The sequence below is a fragment of the Pelodiscus sinensis genome, chromosome 1, assembly GCF_052426305.1.
Source record: "Pelodiscus sinensis isolate ZL-2025 chromosome 1, ASM5242630v1, whole genome shotgun sequence".
Taxonomy (NCBI): domain Eukaryota; kingdom Metazoa; phylum Chordata; order Testudines; family Trionychidae; genus Pelodiscus; species Pelodiscus sinensis.
This window is the reverse complement of record NC_143052.1, coordinates 41,650,756-41,665,739: the sequence shown is the minus strand read 5'-3', so window position 1 is coordinate 41,665,739 and position 14,984 is coordinate 41,650,756. Positions and strand designations below refer to the sequence as shown.

General features: G+C 46.8%; 1 protein-coding gene across 5 annotated transcripts in view; it reads right to left on the bottom strand.

Moving 5' to 3' along the window:
* POT1 (protection of telomeres 1) overlaps positions 1-12,220 on the bottom strand; it is a 150,861-nt gene extending 138,641 nt beyond the window's left edge. The window contains exons 1-2 of one of the 5 annotated variants that reach the window (XM_075928396.2): positions 11,780-11,906; positions 11,354-11,531 (exon numbers count right to left, since the gene is read on the bottom strand). In XM_075928396.2, the coding sequence (XP_075784511.2) occupies positions 11,354-11,387 (34 nt within the window). In that variant the 5' untranslated portion in view covers positions 11,388-11,531; positions 11,780-11,906. Of the gene's footprint in view, positions 1-11,353; positions 11,532-11,779; positions 11,937-12,197 lie in introns of those variants that run through there. The other 4 variants (XM_075928414.2, XM_075928408.2, XM_025184410.3 and 1 more) reach the window with 4 other exon arrangements.
* Positions 12,221-14,984: the final 2,764 nt, after the last annotated feature.

The following is a 14,984-nucleotide window of genomic DNA, read 5'->3' as shown; positions in this document are numbered from 1 at the left end:
TCCGAGTTCATTTATACTGATGTGGAGTGGGGACTTCTGACTGTGACCACTGTCCCTTCATCATTAGTTCCCCTAGGTACCCAGGTCTGACATATTTGTCACCAGGATCATTGATTGGGGTTGAATGGAACTCCTACAAAAACGATGCAAGGGTCTAGCCACCAGTGGAGATTATCTAGGACTCACTCCAGAATAAGGATGTTAAAATGCGGTTAACTGACTAGTCAACTAGTCAATAGGCACTTCCGCATTCCTCCTTTGAAATGTACTTTGGTACATTTCAAAGGAGGAATGTGGAACTCCGAGTACAGCCCGGGGCCAGCAGGAAGTCCAGTTGACTCCAGGCTGCATGCAGGTGCCTGCTTTGAAATGCACAAGAGTTCCCAAGTCCAAGTTGTGTCTTGCTGGGTGATATATTCAGTTGATCCTGGAGCAGCCTGCACCTCAGTCTGGCATATCTCATCACACAGGTATAAAGTGTCATGCATCTGAGGGGACTCACAGTCCCCCGCTGACCCCGGGTTCCATTCTACACTGCATGCCGCTAGGAGCCCGGGGTCAGCTGAGGAGTTCACAGTTGACCGCGGGCTCCACATGGCATTTCCCTGGAACCTGGGGTCAGCTGGGGACTCCCCATCTGATCCCAAGTTCTGGGGAAATGCTACAGGGAGCCCGGGATCAGGTGGGGAGTCCCCAGCTGATCCCAGGCTCCATGGCTGCCCTTTTGAAAGGTGCACAGGCGGCATTTTAAAGGGGCAACCGCAATACAGCTGATCCACGGATCAGCTGTACAGCGGCTGCCCCTTTGAAAAGCCACCTGGTGGTTTCAAAGTGGCAGCACCGAACAGCAGCGCTGCCACATTGAAGTGCCCCTCCCTACCCCCTTTGTTGCCTCTATTCTATAGAGGCAGCAAAGAGGAGGGGTATCAACTAGTCAAAATACCAGTCTTTTACATCCTTACTCAAGAACAGATACAACCAAGTTCAAGTTGTGTCTGCCTGGGTGATATATTCAGATACTCATGACTGGATCAGCCTGCACCTCAGTCTGGCATATCTCATCACACAGGCATATATTGTCATGCATCTGAGGATACTTAAGCATACACTTGTGGTTGTGGTAGGGAAGCATCTGAGAGCCCAAAAGAGGTCTGTCAGTATCTGGACTGGGGATGTTAAATTTTGTTTAATCAACTAGTTGATACATTTTGCATTGACTAGTCGATGTGTCAATAAGCGGCAGCAATGGGGGAGTGGAGTGACTAGTCCATGGACTATCTGATAAGCTTTTGCTTATCGAATAGTCAACTACGTGCTTATATTTCTAGTCTAGACCGTGGCAGGTTCACCCTCCCCTGCACTGAGTCTAACACCACCCCAATAAATTTGACTCTCTTGGTCAATGACAACGTCGACTTGTCCACATTCAGGAGCAGACCAAGTCTGTGGAAGGTCTCTCTGACCAACCACATTTGAGACTCCACAGCAGGTATAACAAGTGGGGTTACGCAGGGGTCTGTTTTGGGACCGGCTCTGTTCAATATCTTCATCAACGATTTAGATATTGGCATAGAAAGTATGTTTATTAAGTTTGCAAATGATACCAAGCTGGGAGGGGTTGCGACTGCTCTGGAGGATAGGGTCATAATTCAAAATGATCTGGACAAATTGGAGAAATGGTTTGAAGTAAACAGGATGAAGTTTAATCAAGACAAATGCAAAGTGCTCCACTTAGGAAGAAACAATTAGTTTCACACATACAGAATGGGAAGCAACTGTCTAGGAAGGAGTACTGCAGAAAGGGATCTAGGGGTTATAGTGGACCACAAGCTGAATATGAGTCAGCAGTGTGATGCTGTTGCAAACAAAAAGCAAACATGATTCTGGGATGCATTAACAGGTGTTGTGAGCAAGACACGAGAAGTCATTCTTCCGCTCTACTCTGCGCTGGTTAGGCCTCAGTTGGAGTATTGTGTCCAGCTCTGGGCACCGTATTTCAAGAAAGATGTGGAGAAATTGGAGAGGGTCCAGAGAAGAGCAACAAGAATGATTAAAGGTCTAGAGAACTTGACCTATGAAGGAAGGCTGAAACAATTGGGTTTATTTAGTTTAGAAACGAGAACTCTGAGAGGGGACACGATAGCCATTTTCAGGTATCTAAAAGGGTGTCATAAGGAGGAGGAAGAAAACTTGTTCATCTTGGCCTCTGAGGATAGAACAAGAAGCAATGGGCTTTAACTGCAGCAAGGGAGGTTTAGGTTGGACATTAGGAAAAAGTTCCTAACTTTCAGGGCAGTCAAACACTGGAATAAATTGCCCAAAGAGGTTGTGGAATCTCCATCTCTGGAGATATTTAAGAGTAGGTTAGATAAATGTCTATCAGGGATGGTCTAGACAGTATTTGGTCCTGCCATGGGGGCAGGGGACTGGACTCAATGACCTCTCGAGGTCCCTTCCAGTCCTAGTATTCTATGATTCTATGACTCCATTGGTCCCTGGAGCAACCCCACAGCAGCCAATCATCAATGTAGGGATACACCTGAACCTGCCCCTTGCGGAAAAGGCTGCTACTACTGACATGCACTTGGTGAACACACGTGAGACTGTGGATAGACCAAATGGAAGCATAGTAAACTGGTAGTGCTTGCAATTGATTATTAATCTCAAGAAGCGCCTGTGGGCCAGACAAATGGATGGGGGGGATGCTCCAGCCCGGCCGGGCCTGCCATGCTGGGGAGATCACTCCTGCCCACCCAGGCTGGAGCAGACCCCTGCCTGCAGAATCCTGGATAAGTGGTTAACCAGTTAAATGTAACATTTAATCGTTTAACTGATTAAATGGCATTTTACATTCCTAGTCTGGCATATATAATAGCTTGGTAGGTTCCCAGCTCATAAGTTATTCTTCCATAGAATCTGTAATAATGAACACCACTTTTTCTGAGTATGACCTGAATATGTGAGAGATTTCTTCTCCTGCTCAATGTGCTTATTATCTGTACCTGTCAGTGGGTTCAACTGATGGCTAGGATTTAAAGTCTATAGCTAGCCATCTCCCTCATAATCTACAAGATATTAATTGTTCTCATGTTTCAATTGACTCTGAAGTGTTTTTAGGGACTTTTGCTACTAGCATCAAACTTTTTAGGGTCCTGGATTTCAGAGACTGGCTTTCACTAGAAACCTTGATGGAGTATGAGGGGTCAGTATTCCGTACTGAGCATCCATTTGTAGCAGAATGGTAGCCTGGTTCCATATCTATAACCAATGAATGTTGTGGGGTTTAGTTTGTTTAAAAAAAAAACCACAGCTGGATAGTTGGCCTTACACTGAACCCTCATTGCTTTATCCAGGTTTGAGACCAGCAGACTCAAAGTACTGTAGGGCAGGGTTCATTTTGACAATGGATACATTTGAAAAAAAATTGCTAGCTTCTCAGTTAATTTGCTGAAGAAAGGCCCACAGACTGGATACCAGGCACACACTGCAGGGCCCACAGACCACAATCGTGGTTGCTGGAATACTGGGTGGAAGGTTTCCTTCTTTAAAGATCATATGAAAAATCTCTCAGGATAGGACTAGCTTGGTCCTGGCTATCTTCTCTACTATAAGGATTATGGATCTCAGTTGCACATTGTGCTTGTATTTCTTGTAGCACTTCAAGTTTTATGTTGCATGAATAGGCTGAAGACTGTGAAAAGGGAAGAGATAATTCTGTTCCTGTGAGTCTTTCATACAACAGGAAAAAAAAACCATTAAGTGTAGTAAAATGTAATTGAAAAGCCACAAAAAAGACTCAAGAAAAATAAAGGAGAGCTGTAGTACCAGAAATCGCTTTAAATAAAAAGGCTAGATTCCTAATTTGAAAGTGTTCTGTTAAGATTGCATATCACTTAAAAAACACATACACACCCCACAACTAAGAACTAGTACATATACTACAGTACAGGCAGTCCCCGGGTTAGTACAAGATAGGGACTATAGGTTTGTTCTTAAGTTGAATTAGTATGCAAGTCAGAACTGGCTCCAGATTCAGCTGCTGCCACTGAAACTGACCAGGGGCTGACTACAGGAAGCCAGAGGCAGAGTTGCTCTGCCCCCCGCTTCCTGGAATCAGCCTGATCAGTTTCAATAGCTGCTGAATCTGGAGCCTGGGACAGAAAAGCTGGGGCGCTGCCCAGTAGGTTCCCACAGGACCAACCCGGCAGCACCCCAGCTGCTCTACCCCAGGCGTCCCGCAACAAAATCCTGATCTGCTGGGGGGGGGGGCGTACTAGCTGCGCCCCCTCCCCCCCCAGCAGATCAGGGAGACCCGAGCAAAGCCGCACAGGCGGAGGGACCCCGCTGCCCGTGCGGCTTTGCTCCTGTCTCCCTGGGGTGCTGGAGGGAGTCCGGGAGACCCAAGCAAAGCCGCACAGGAGGAGGGACCCCGCTGCCAGTGCGACTTTGCTCCTGTCTCCCTGGGGTGCTGGGGGGAGTTCCCCCCAGCACCCCAGGGAGACCTGAGCAAAGCCGCACAGGCGGAGGGACCCCGCCGCCTGTGTGGCTTTGTTCCTTTGACCCCGAGCAAAGCCACACAGTTGGCGGGATGCCGCCTGTGCGGCTTTGCTCCTGTCTCCCTGGTCTGCTGGGGGGGTCCAGCAAAGCCGCTGGACCCCCCCAGCAGACCAGGGACACCCGAGCAAAGCCGCCGCCTGGGCAGCTTTGCTCCCGGACAAACGAGCAAAGCCGCCCAGGTGGCGGCTTTGCTCGGGTGTCCCTGGTCTGCTGGGGGGGTCCAGCGGCTTTGCTGGACCCCCCCAGCAGACAAGGAAGACCGGGAGAAGCTTTTCTCGCCCCAGAGGACATGGGTGGCGACACGCCGCCCGTGAGCTCCGGGGCGAGAAAAGCCCCGTTCATAAGTGCGGATCTGGCATAAGTTGGATCCGCGTAAGTCGGGGACTGCCTGTACTTGATTTCAACTAGAATTTTGGGTTCCCAATGAAGTCATGATCAGGTGTCTGATGTGCATCAAATAATCAAATATCTAACAAGAAAAAAAGCTACTTTACTTATATACAAGTTCTGCACACATGTACACATTGCCAAGTTCGCAAAACAACAATACACACAAACCACAGATGAAATTTGACCTCTAAGCTTCAGCCCAGTAAAAATTACCAAGTCTGCAACACAAACTGCTGAAAAATATTAATAACTGAAAAGCTGGCACAATCTTAAAGATAATACCATTATCAACAACTCTATAGTAGCGATTAGGGTTTGAAAAATACCTGCTAGGACAAGTAGATAAGGAAGATTTTGTTCTGGATATAGACCTAATGTGTCTATATTAACTGTTTATCAAATATTCTAGGTATATACAATATAAAAAGTATAACATACTAATAAAATTAGGAGTATAAGCTATCATTTTCTGCAGAATTCTAACTTGAACATACATAAAAATACATGGCCTAATTTTCATAACTGCCAAGCAACCAAAGCTCACAGGAGTTTCTGGTTCATAACAGTTATTAAAATCAGGGGACAGATATCTATCCCTTACAGTTGCAAGGACAACTTTCCAAATGTGAATTCATGTAGAAAGACATTGAATCTACAGGCTGGAAGCTCCCGCATTTTCCCTGGTGTTCAGAGGTTTCTCAAACTGGAAGGAAAGTGAAATCGACAAAGTCTGCCAAATTTCTAAACTGATGTTCAAAACCACGGGCAATACAACATTGGCAAGGATCATGTCGATGTCACTCCGCTATTTGATAAGTCTATGACAGGCAATAGATGGAGCTATTCATAGGAAAGGAGGACTTAAAGGTAGGCAAGCATCATAGAATTCTCCCCTTGTGGTAGACAAGAAGGTAGGGAAATGTGTAAGTAGAGTACGTAAGTACGTACGCACACACACACACACACACACACCCCTCCTCCTCCCCCCCCCCCCAGTTGCCAGGGCCAAAGGATAAATATACTCATTCTTCCAGTAGCTAGAATATGGCAGGAAGATGGTGAAAGAGGGACTTAGATTTATTGGAAACCTTAATAACCAATGGCAGATATGAAAAATGAAACCTCCAATGGAGTCCATGGACAACACTGTGATTACAGTTGGGAATCACTTCACACATATTTTAAACTTTTCTTTTTAAGGGCTATTCACTACAAAATGAAGGTCTAATAGCAATGGTAGTGATTAGGAAATAGCGATGAAAAGGGTTAATTAGTTAACTGGTTACCCGGGTTAACCAGTGGCCAGGCTAGGCGCACCGCGCTGCAGGCAGGGGGCACTTTAGCCGGCCAGTGCAGCTCTTCACCTACAGTGTGGTGCAGCAAGCCCTGCCTGGGCCAGTTGGAGCAGTCCCCACTTGAGGTGCAGCAGGCCCAGCCGAGCTTGAGCAGTGTCCCTGCTCAGTTAACCGCGGGATCCCAATAAATCACTTAAATGCAACATTTAGCCTGTTAACTATTTAAACAGGATTCTAAACCCCGACTGTGAAATAGCTATGTGAGAGACTGGAGACATATGCATTCTCCCCTGTGACGTAAATAAGAATTTAGGCACAACTGTCTGGAGATGAATCATCAGTAACGTATCTTTAAGAACTATAAAGGAAGATGTATAATTAAAAAAAATAGCATTAAGTTTCTAAAAACAGAAGAACAAATAGTTTAAGTCTACATTCTGTGCCTAATACAACAACATATACTAAGGATATGCAGTGTTATAACCATGTGAGTTTCAGATATCAGAGAGACAAGGTAGGTGAAGTAGTATCTTTTATAGGGATGTGAAGGTTTAACTAGTTAACTGGTGGGGCTGGCAGGAGGCTGCTGCAGTCCCATGGGGGCCCGCCACAGACAGGGGCTTCTCCAGTGCAACCCCTGCCTGCGTCAGGCCCAGATGCCTGCAGGCAGGAGTACTCTAACCAGGGCATCGGAGCAACCCCTGCCTGTGGGACACCCTACCCCATCGCAGGTAGAGGTTGGTCCAGCATTCCAGCCATTGCAGCCTCTGTCCGCAGTGAGTCACGGTGCCCCGCAGGCACCCTGGCCCACCGCAGACAGGGGCTGCTCTGGCATCCCTGTAGATGCAGCCCCTGACTGTGGCGGGGGAGGATGATGGGGGACACTCAAGCAGGCACTGCTCTGGCCAAGCTGAAGCAGCCCCTGCCTGTGGAGGGGAGGATGGGTGGAGGTGGCATGCCAGGTTAGAGAGGTCTCCCCCATGCTTGCCCCTTTTAATTGGCTAACCAATTGGTTAGCCAATTAAACAGGATTTTACATCCCTAATCTTTTATGGGACCAGTCTCTGGTTAGCAAGACAAGTTTTCACACAGAGCTCTTCCTCAGGTCCAGAAAAGATACTCAGAAGTATCAGCTAAATCCAAGGTCAAACAAGTACTTTAGCATAAGTAAATATCACGTATTCTAAGGGACTGTTCCAAGCCTGAAGAAGGACTCAGAAGAGTTTGAAAGCCTGTTTCTCCCACTAACAAAAGTTGGTCCTATAAAAGATATTACTTCACAGTCTGTCTCTCTAATATATGGGGTTGCAGGGTAAAGAGAGGACTCACTATTACAAGCCAAAGCCTACAAGCTCTTCTTTATATGCTCAACTTGCACTTACACATGCAGTAGGCCCATCAAATTTGTCTTCGGTGTCTGGTTCTTTGTAATCCTGTTTATGGTGGTCATTCCATTGTGTCAGTCTTTGCTGAATTGAGGCCCATCTGCTTTATTCTTAAGCAGGACTGTGCCCTTATCTACACTAAACCATGCCATTGATTTAATCTGTTTTGCTGAAGTTAATGTACTTATTGGGGTGTTGGGTGTGGTAAGGTTGGCAGCAGCTGCTCTCACATTGACCTCAGCTATTTTTCTTGCCCTAGCGGAGTACAGGCATTGACTGGAGAGTGCTTGGAGATTGATTTCTCTCATCTCAGGAGACGTGATAAATTGATGGTCAGTCAATCAATTGCGGCAGCATCAATCCCCAGCATAGTAGAGACAAAGGATGTTAAATATTGGTTAATTGAATAGTCGAATAACCTCATGAATTCTTATCGGTTATTGCCTATTCTATAATTTGCAGCGGCACAGCCAGAAGCCTGTATCAGAGGCAGCAGTGCAGGGTGCCATGCAGGAGTTGGTCCAGGAAGGGAGACAGTTTAAAAACCAGCTTCCCTTGTGGACCAGCTGCCTGTTGCCCAGTGCTGCTACCTCTGATAAACAGGCTGCAGAACAGGGTGGCAGCAGCCCCTGTCTAAAGGTTTGAGCTCCTGAACCCAGCATGAGCTTGATCTGAGCCAAGCTGCCTGTCTCCTAATACACTTTAAATGCAGAGTCACAGCAGGAGTAGGTTCTGGACCCAGTGCGAGTCAGAATTGACCTGGGCTGCTAGCCAGCCTGCTAAAAAATTTTACTAGCAACGGTGGGGGGAGAGAAATGTGTGTACTCTATAACATTAACCTATAAGCTTTTGCTCATTAGTTAATCAACTATACTATTACATCCCTACTAGAGATAAGTCTTGTAAGTCTGCAGCACTGAATTCCCCAAAAAGATAACAGAACTAGGTATGTTAAATATTGGTTAACTGAATAGTTGAGTAACTTAATTTAATTCTCATTGGTTAATCAACTATTCTATCATCCCCAGGGTCGGGGCTGGCAGCCAGTACACTCTGGCCTCATTCCTGAGGAGCCCTCTATCACTCTGCGCTGTTGCCTCTGCCTCAGGGTGCCAACGGGGAGCTGGTCTGTGAGGACAGCCAGTTTGAAAACCAGCTCCCCTTGCAGACCAGCTGCCTGTCACCCTGTGCTGCTACCTCTAAGGGGCAGCCACAGGAAAGGGGGGGAGGTGGAGGAGGGAGAAGGTCTGAGCTCCCAGACCAGGCACAAGCCAGAACTGAGCCGGGCTGCCTGCCTGCCTAGCTCCTAATACACTTTATATGCAGAGCCGCAGCAGGGATAGGTCCCAAACCCATCGCTGGCCATCCTGCTAAAAAATTTACTGGGGTTGGGGGTAATGCATGTAGTCTACAACATTAACCTATAAGCTTTTGCTTATCGGTTAATCAACTACACTATTATACCCCTAAACAGAACCATATATGATTACTTTTTAAATCACATTGCAAAATGCAATGGGAAAAGAAACTGACAGATGACTATACACAACACAAACCCTATTTGGCAAACTTTCCACATCTTAGTATGGGTTTTCCATTACTCATATCAGAGACAAAGAAAGAGATTAAGAATTAAAAAGCAAAATATAACTACAGACATTTGAACAAATTCAAGAAAAATAACTTTTGTTCACAGCTGGTGCTGCTCTTCCCTGTTTAAAATTAGCCAAAACTGGAGAGAGGGGAAAAGGAAGAAATCTTAGGCCAACTATAATGCTGATACAGCAGTGCCACTGCAAGAGTGCTCCTGTAGCCACATTATGCGTTTCACGTTCCTAAGCAACAAACGTTTTGCAAACATAAGAGCGACTATAGACATGTCTTCATATGTATGTAGTGAAACTGTTTTCCTAATACACAGGTTTTAATTGCAAAAATCTACAAAACCCAAATACATTTTAGCATTAATTTGTTTAATTCTACTGTTAAATATTTGTAGTTTCCTAATACTGAGCTGTTGACTTGCTTAATGTAATGGCAGCCACCAGAGTTTCTTTCACTTTATTTCAGGCTACATTAGCTCTACCGAATAGGAAACTTACTACATTTCTTAGAACTGTTCTCTACAAACTTTGCAGCCTCTTGCCTGAAGCAATTTATAATCCAACCAACTCATAAAATAGAAGGAGATTGGTGAAGAGTAGAGAAATCTCTTTCTAGCAGCTGAGTGGGGGGTAAGGAGTAAAGCAATAAGGAGTAACCAGATAAAAGAATGCAGAAGAGTTTATGAAGACCATTAAATACCTTAACATTATATTTATATAGGAAGCAGATTGATGCTTCAACGATGGCTTTGTTCAATGGGAGCGGACTCGTGAAGTATGAGGACATCAGCAAAAACAAGTGCATCAGCTAGACTGTTGCCAATATAATTTCTGCCTATATTTCAGCAATGTTTGGAACAAGCTGAAAGCTTTAAATACCTATATGAAATAAGCGACTTTAAAAATAATATATAATTGGTGTTTTTGAAATAAAGAAAGCACAAAATAGCTTACAGCCCTGATTCTGCAAATACTACCACAGATGTTTGACTTTATGCTCATTAAGTTCAACTTGATTACTCATATGCAATAAAGGTTACTACGATAGTTGGGTTTTTTGTTTGATTGATGTCTATAACATTACATTTTCAATGGAACATCACTATAGGATATCTGTGTGCAAGGAAATTGGTCCAAAGGCAACATAAGGATCTCACTGTCTTATAAACACAAAGGTTTAGGTTTCATCTATACTTGGCAGCATTTTAAACTGAAATCTCCCAGCACTCTATATAAACCACCTCCACGAGGCAAGTAGCTAATAGGACTGGGAGTCCTGGTTCACACTGGCACTTTGCAGAGCTGTAACTCAGGGAGGGAGAGGTCACATCCCTGAGCCAGAAAGTTCAGCACGCTAAAGTGCCAGTGTAGACTTAGCCGTAGTGTGCTGCTTCTGCAGAGCTTCAAACCCATAGCTAGGTTTGGGGCTTAGAACATTCTTATTCTCCCAGCAGCAGCCATATGGAGACCTTTTCACAAAATAATGACAGTGAAAAGTCCCTTATATTTATTGCTTTCCAGAAGGAACATAGATCATATTTTAATCCCATGTTATCATTTTACATGGAAAGTTCTGAGTACATTTTTTAGCATTTATGTAATGCCACTCACTCCAGAGAATTTCAAACTTATTGTCTACTCATGTAGCACCTATAAACTTCTAGGGTTGGAGGATATTGACTGGCTTGCAAGCTACACGTTACTGTGTGCATGAGCTAATGTACAAAAAATTCCATGAGATCTTTAGTCTTTGCTCAGAACAATCAAGACCCCATTCTGTAAAATGATTATCACTAACAAACTGAAACAAACAGTTGGATCCCCAAATGAAAAGACAATGCTGAGCGGATCCTTCCAGGATGTGAAGTGTTGCTATAATCCTAGGATTGCAAAGCCCCAGGATTTAAATATGTCTCTCAAATTAAATATCACTCAGTGAGGAAACAATCATCATTATACAATGAGAAACATGTTTTAGAGCTTGTTTTTACGTGTAGGTACCAACCAATGTCAGGGCCAGAGAGCTAGTTAGGGCTATGTTTATATGTATAAGCTTCAGAGGGGGAGCCGAGTTAGCCTGTAACTGGAAAAGCTTAAAAAACAAGAAATAGTCTAGCAGCACCTTGAAGACTAACAGCACATGTAGATGGCATCATGAGCTTCCGTGGGCACAACTCATTGACGGTTATAACAACAGCCAGGGGCAGGGGTCAATTTCAGTCCCATTCACAATCCTGCCAGACTCTTTGCGGCGAGGACAGACAGCAAGAAAGTTCACAGGAGAAAGACGCGTTTTCACGCTGGAAGGCAGAGAGCAGGGAAAGTGTTGTCAGAGGCGCGCGCAGCAAGCAGGGCACGGAAAGCTCCGTTGCCAACAGCCAGGGCGCAACTCCCCTGCAGGGAGGGGCGGCCGATGAGGAAGGAGGGTCCGAGGCAACTGCATTGCCCCCAGGGCGAGTCACGCACAGCCCCTCGCCCGTCCCGCTGCCCCCCTACCCACGGGCAGCCAGGCGGGGCCGCGGCTCCGATCGGCGGGCAAGGCAGGTACCTGTCACGGGGCACAGGGCTACGCGCGGCAGTTTCAGACTCGGCTCCCCGTCACGTTACTGTTTCTGCGCATGTTCCCGCGATCTGAGCATGCGCGGCAACAACCGTGGAAACGGCGGCCCATAGGTCCCGAGAGCCGTGCGCAGGCGCAGTAACACTTGTGGGCAAGCCGTTTCCTGGCCGCCGTGGCGTGTTGAGGCCAGACGGGTCCGAAGCGGGTCGGCGTAGCACAAGCGGCGGCAACAACGTGAGGAAGGGAGGGGTGAAGGAGGGAGTGGACTCGGCGCCCCGCTGTCACCTGCCGGGTCAACCGGAGCAAGGTGGAAACAAGAAACCGCTTCCCCAGCGCCCCCTGGCGCGTACACACGCAGCTCTCCCCCCCCCCGGGAGCGTGTGAGACCCGCTAGCGGCAGACTCACCGCCCCGCGCAGGCCGAGCTTGCGCTGCCTGGAGAGTTACAGTTTCAGTGACTTTAGGCTTTTCTGCAGATTTTCAGTGTAACGTTTTGTAAGGAGATTTGGCGCAACTGAGACAATCTCTTGTCACAGCCCCACCTCCCCCCCCCCCCCGACTTGTAAATTTATCACTTCGTAATTCTGTGCGTCCCATGCACACGTGGTCGTGGCCAGCATTGATTCAAGGCGTTCCTTCATAGGGGGGATGTTAAAGTCCATGACATTTTCAGCAACTACTTGATTAGTCTGGGCGGGAGGGGGCTCGTTACCTCAGCTGCCGCTCTGGAGATTAAATGTAGTAGGAGCCGGGCTGGGTTAGCTCCCAGAGGAAGCGTGAACTGGAATTAAGCAGACCCCGCTCACACCAGCCCTGAGAGGTAATCCCGCAGCAGCTCTGTATTTTAAATGTAGAGAGAGCCTGGCGAGCTCTTATTACGTTTAAAATACAGAGCCGCACCATCCCAGAGCCAGCACGAACTGCAACTGCTTAGTCCTGGCTTGTGCCAGCCCCAGAGACTACCCCTGCTGCAGCTCTACATTTTAAATATAACCCTTACTACATTTAAAATGCAGAGCAGCAGTAGGGTTAGCTCCCCAGGGAGCACAAGATGGGACTAAGCAGTCCTGATTTGCACTGGCTCCAGGACACTGCAATTCTCTGGGACTAGCTTGTAAGCTGGCTTCCCCCAGCACTGGCTCCTGCTTCCTATCCCCCCCCCCCCCCCACACACACACACACACGGACTCTGACAGAGGCAGCAAGGGGAACAAGCGAGTAGTCAACTTGACTACCCGATAAACATATACTTATTGGCTGTGTCTAGACTGGCAAGTTTTTCCGCAAAAGCAATTGCTTTTGCGGAAAAACTTGCCAGCTGTCTACATTGGCCGCTTGAATTTCTGCAAGAACACTGACTTCCTACTATCTGAAATCAGTGCTTCTTGCGGAAATACAATGCTGCTCCCGTTCGGGCAAAAGTCCTTTTGCGGAAAAGCGTCCGTGCCAATCTAGATGCTCTTTTCCACAAATGGTTTTAACGGAAAACTTTTCTGTTAAAAGTATTTGCGGAAAATCATGCCAGTCTAGACGTAGCCATTGGGTAGTCAACTAGTTGACTACTTCCCTTCATCACTACTTCGTAGAATAGTAACATCTCTTAATACTCAGCTACTATAATAATTCCTTTTCAGGTAGGGTATCTGTAAATGCTTCAGTTGTCTAAATTTTATTTTAATCTAGCATTCCAAAATAAAGAGCACCACAGCCCTTATTACTTGTAATATTAAAAATGATGCAAGCAGGGTCTGAATCAATGCTTCCATTACAGTTAGCTGGAATGGGAAGGAAATCATGGGTGTGGTTATGTAAATACAATTCACTCAATTTCCTTAGGCCTGCCAATAGGTCAACTATTAGAACGTGTTTTTTCCCATTTGGCTGTTGTGTGTTAACAAATTGTGTTAACACTAAATGCAGGGAATGTGATATATGACTACCAATGCTTGCAGTTATTGGGAGGATGCAGAAAAGTCAGACAGAGTTAGCTCAGATAAATGGAGAGACCCTGTCACTGTAAATACACTTGGATGGACAGAGGCTCATCTTCCAGAACCCTATAAATTAGGGCTACTCAACATGTGGCCTGTTTGTATGCAGCTTGTGGCACCTTGAGCCGCCTGCCTGCCTCATCGCTGTGGACTCCAGCAGCAGATTCTCCCTGTTCGCTGAGCTGTGCAGTGCCGCATTGAGCCAAGCCACATGCACAGGAGTTGCTGGCTGGTGCAGGGGTAGCAAGAGGTGGTGGCAGAGCACACTTGCCACATTGTCCACAGTGGCAGCACCTCCCTGCAAGTGGAGCCATGCAGCTGCTGGCCAGCAGGGGGCGGCAAGATTGGCAGCAGAGCACGCATACTGTATCAGCTACAGTGGCAGTGCCTCCCTGCGAGCAGAGCCACACTAAGCCAAGCTGCCTCAGCACGTGCGCAGGAGCTGCCAGGGGCAGCAAGAGGCAGTGAGGGACCGGGCAGCGAGACAAGTGGCAAGGCAGTAGCAGATCTGAGCAGCGAGAGATGTGGCAAGGCCGTGGAGAAGGCAGTCAGGTGCCAGAAGTGGCCAGAATAAGCTGAGCCTATGAACCCTGTGTGAGGAACTTAAGAGGGGCTTCAGTGGTGTAGGCCTGCTTATTGTCAAATATAAGCAAGAAGAATTAGATTAATTCTTCAAAACAGCCAGGAACTAGGGTTGCCCATTCCAGAAGGGCTGATATCCTGTCAGAAGGCTGATGATCAATCCCACCTTTGCCTTGTTTGGGTAAATGGCTGTCTAAAGCATGACCAAGAGGCAGCATTAGATAATGTACCCTTAGAATGTATGAGGGTTACCAACAAACCACTTTGGCAACAGGACTTTTGGATTATACTCCGGGGTTGCTGACAGGGCCGATGAAAGGTGCTCTGGAGAAGACTCTGACTTGCCTTCAGAGGGAGTCATTTTCCAGCTGCAACTGGACAACTTAATTCTGGAGACTCTGGAGTAGGATTGCAATCTCCGGAGCAGAAGCACCCAGAAGCTCTATGTAAGACTCTGGCGTTTGGTGTAACAGTCTGTGCAAACTTTCAGGGGATTGCTGAGCAACTCAGAATGGAAGAGATGGGGCTGTTGCAGGGAGTTACAGGTGCAGAGCCAACTGGGGAGGCAGGCTGAATGTCTGGAGCAGCCTCAAACACAAAGCAGTGGGAGAGGAACAGTTG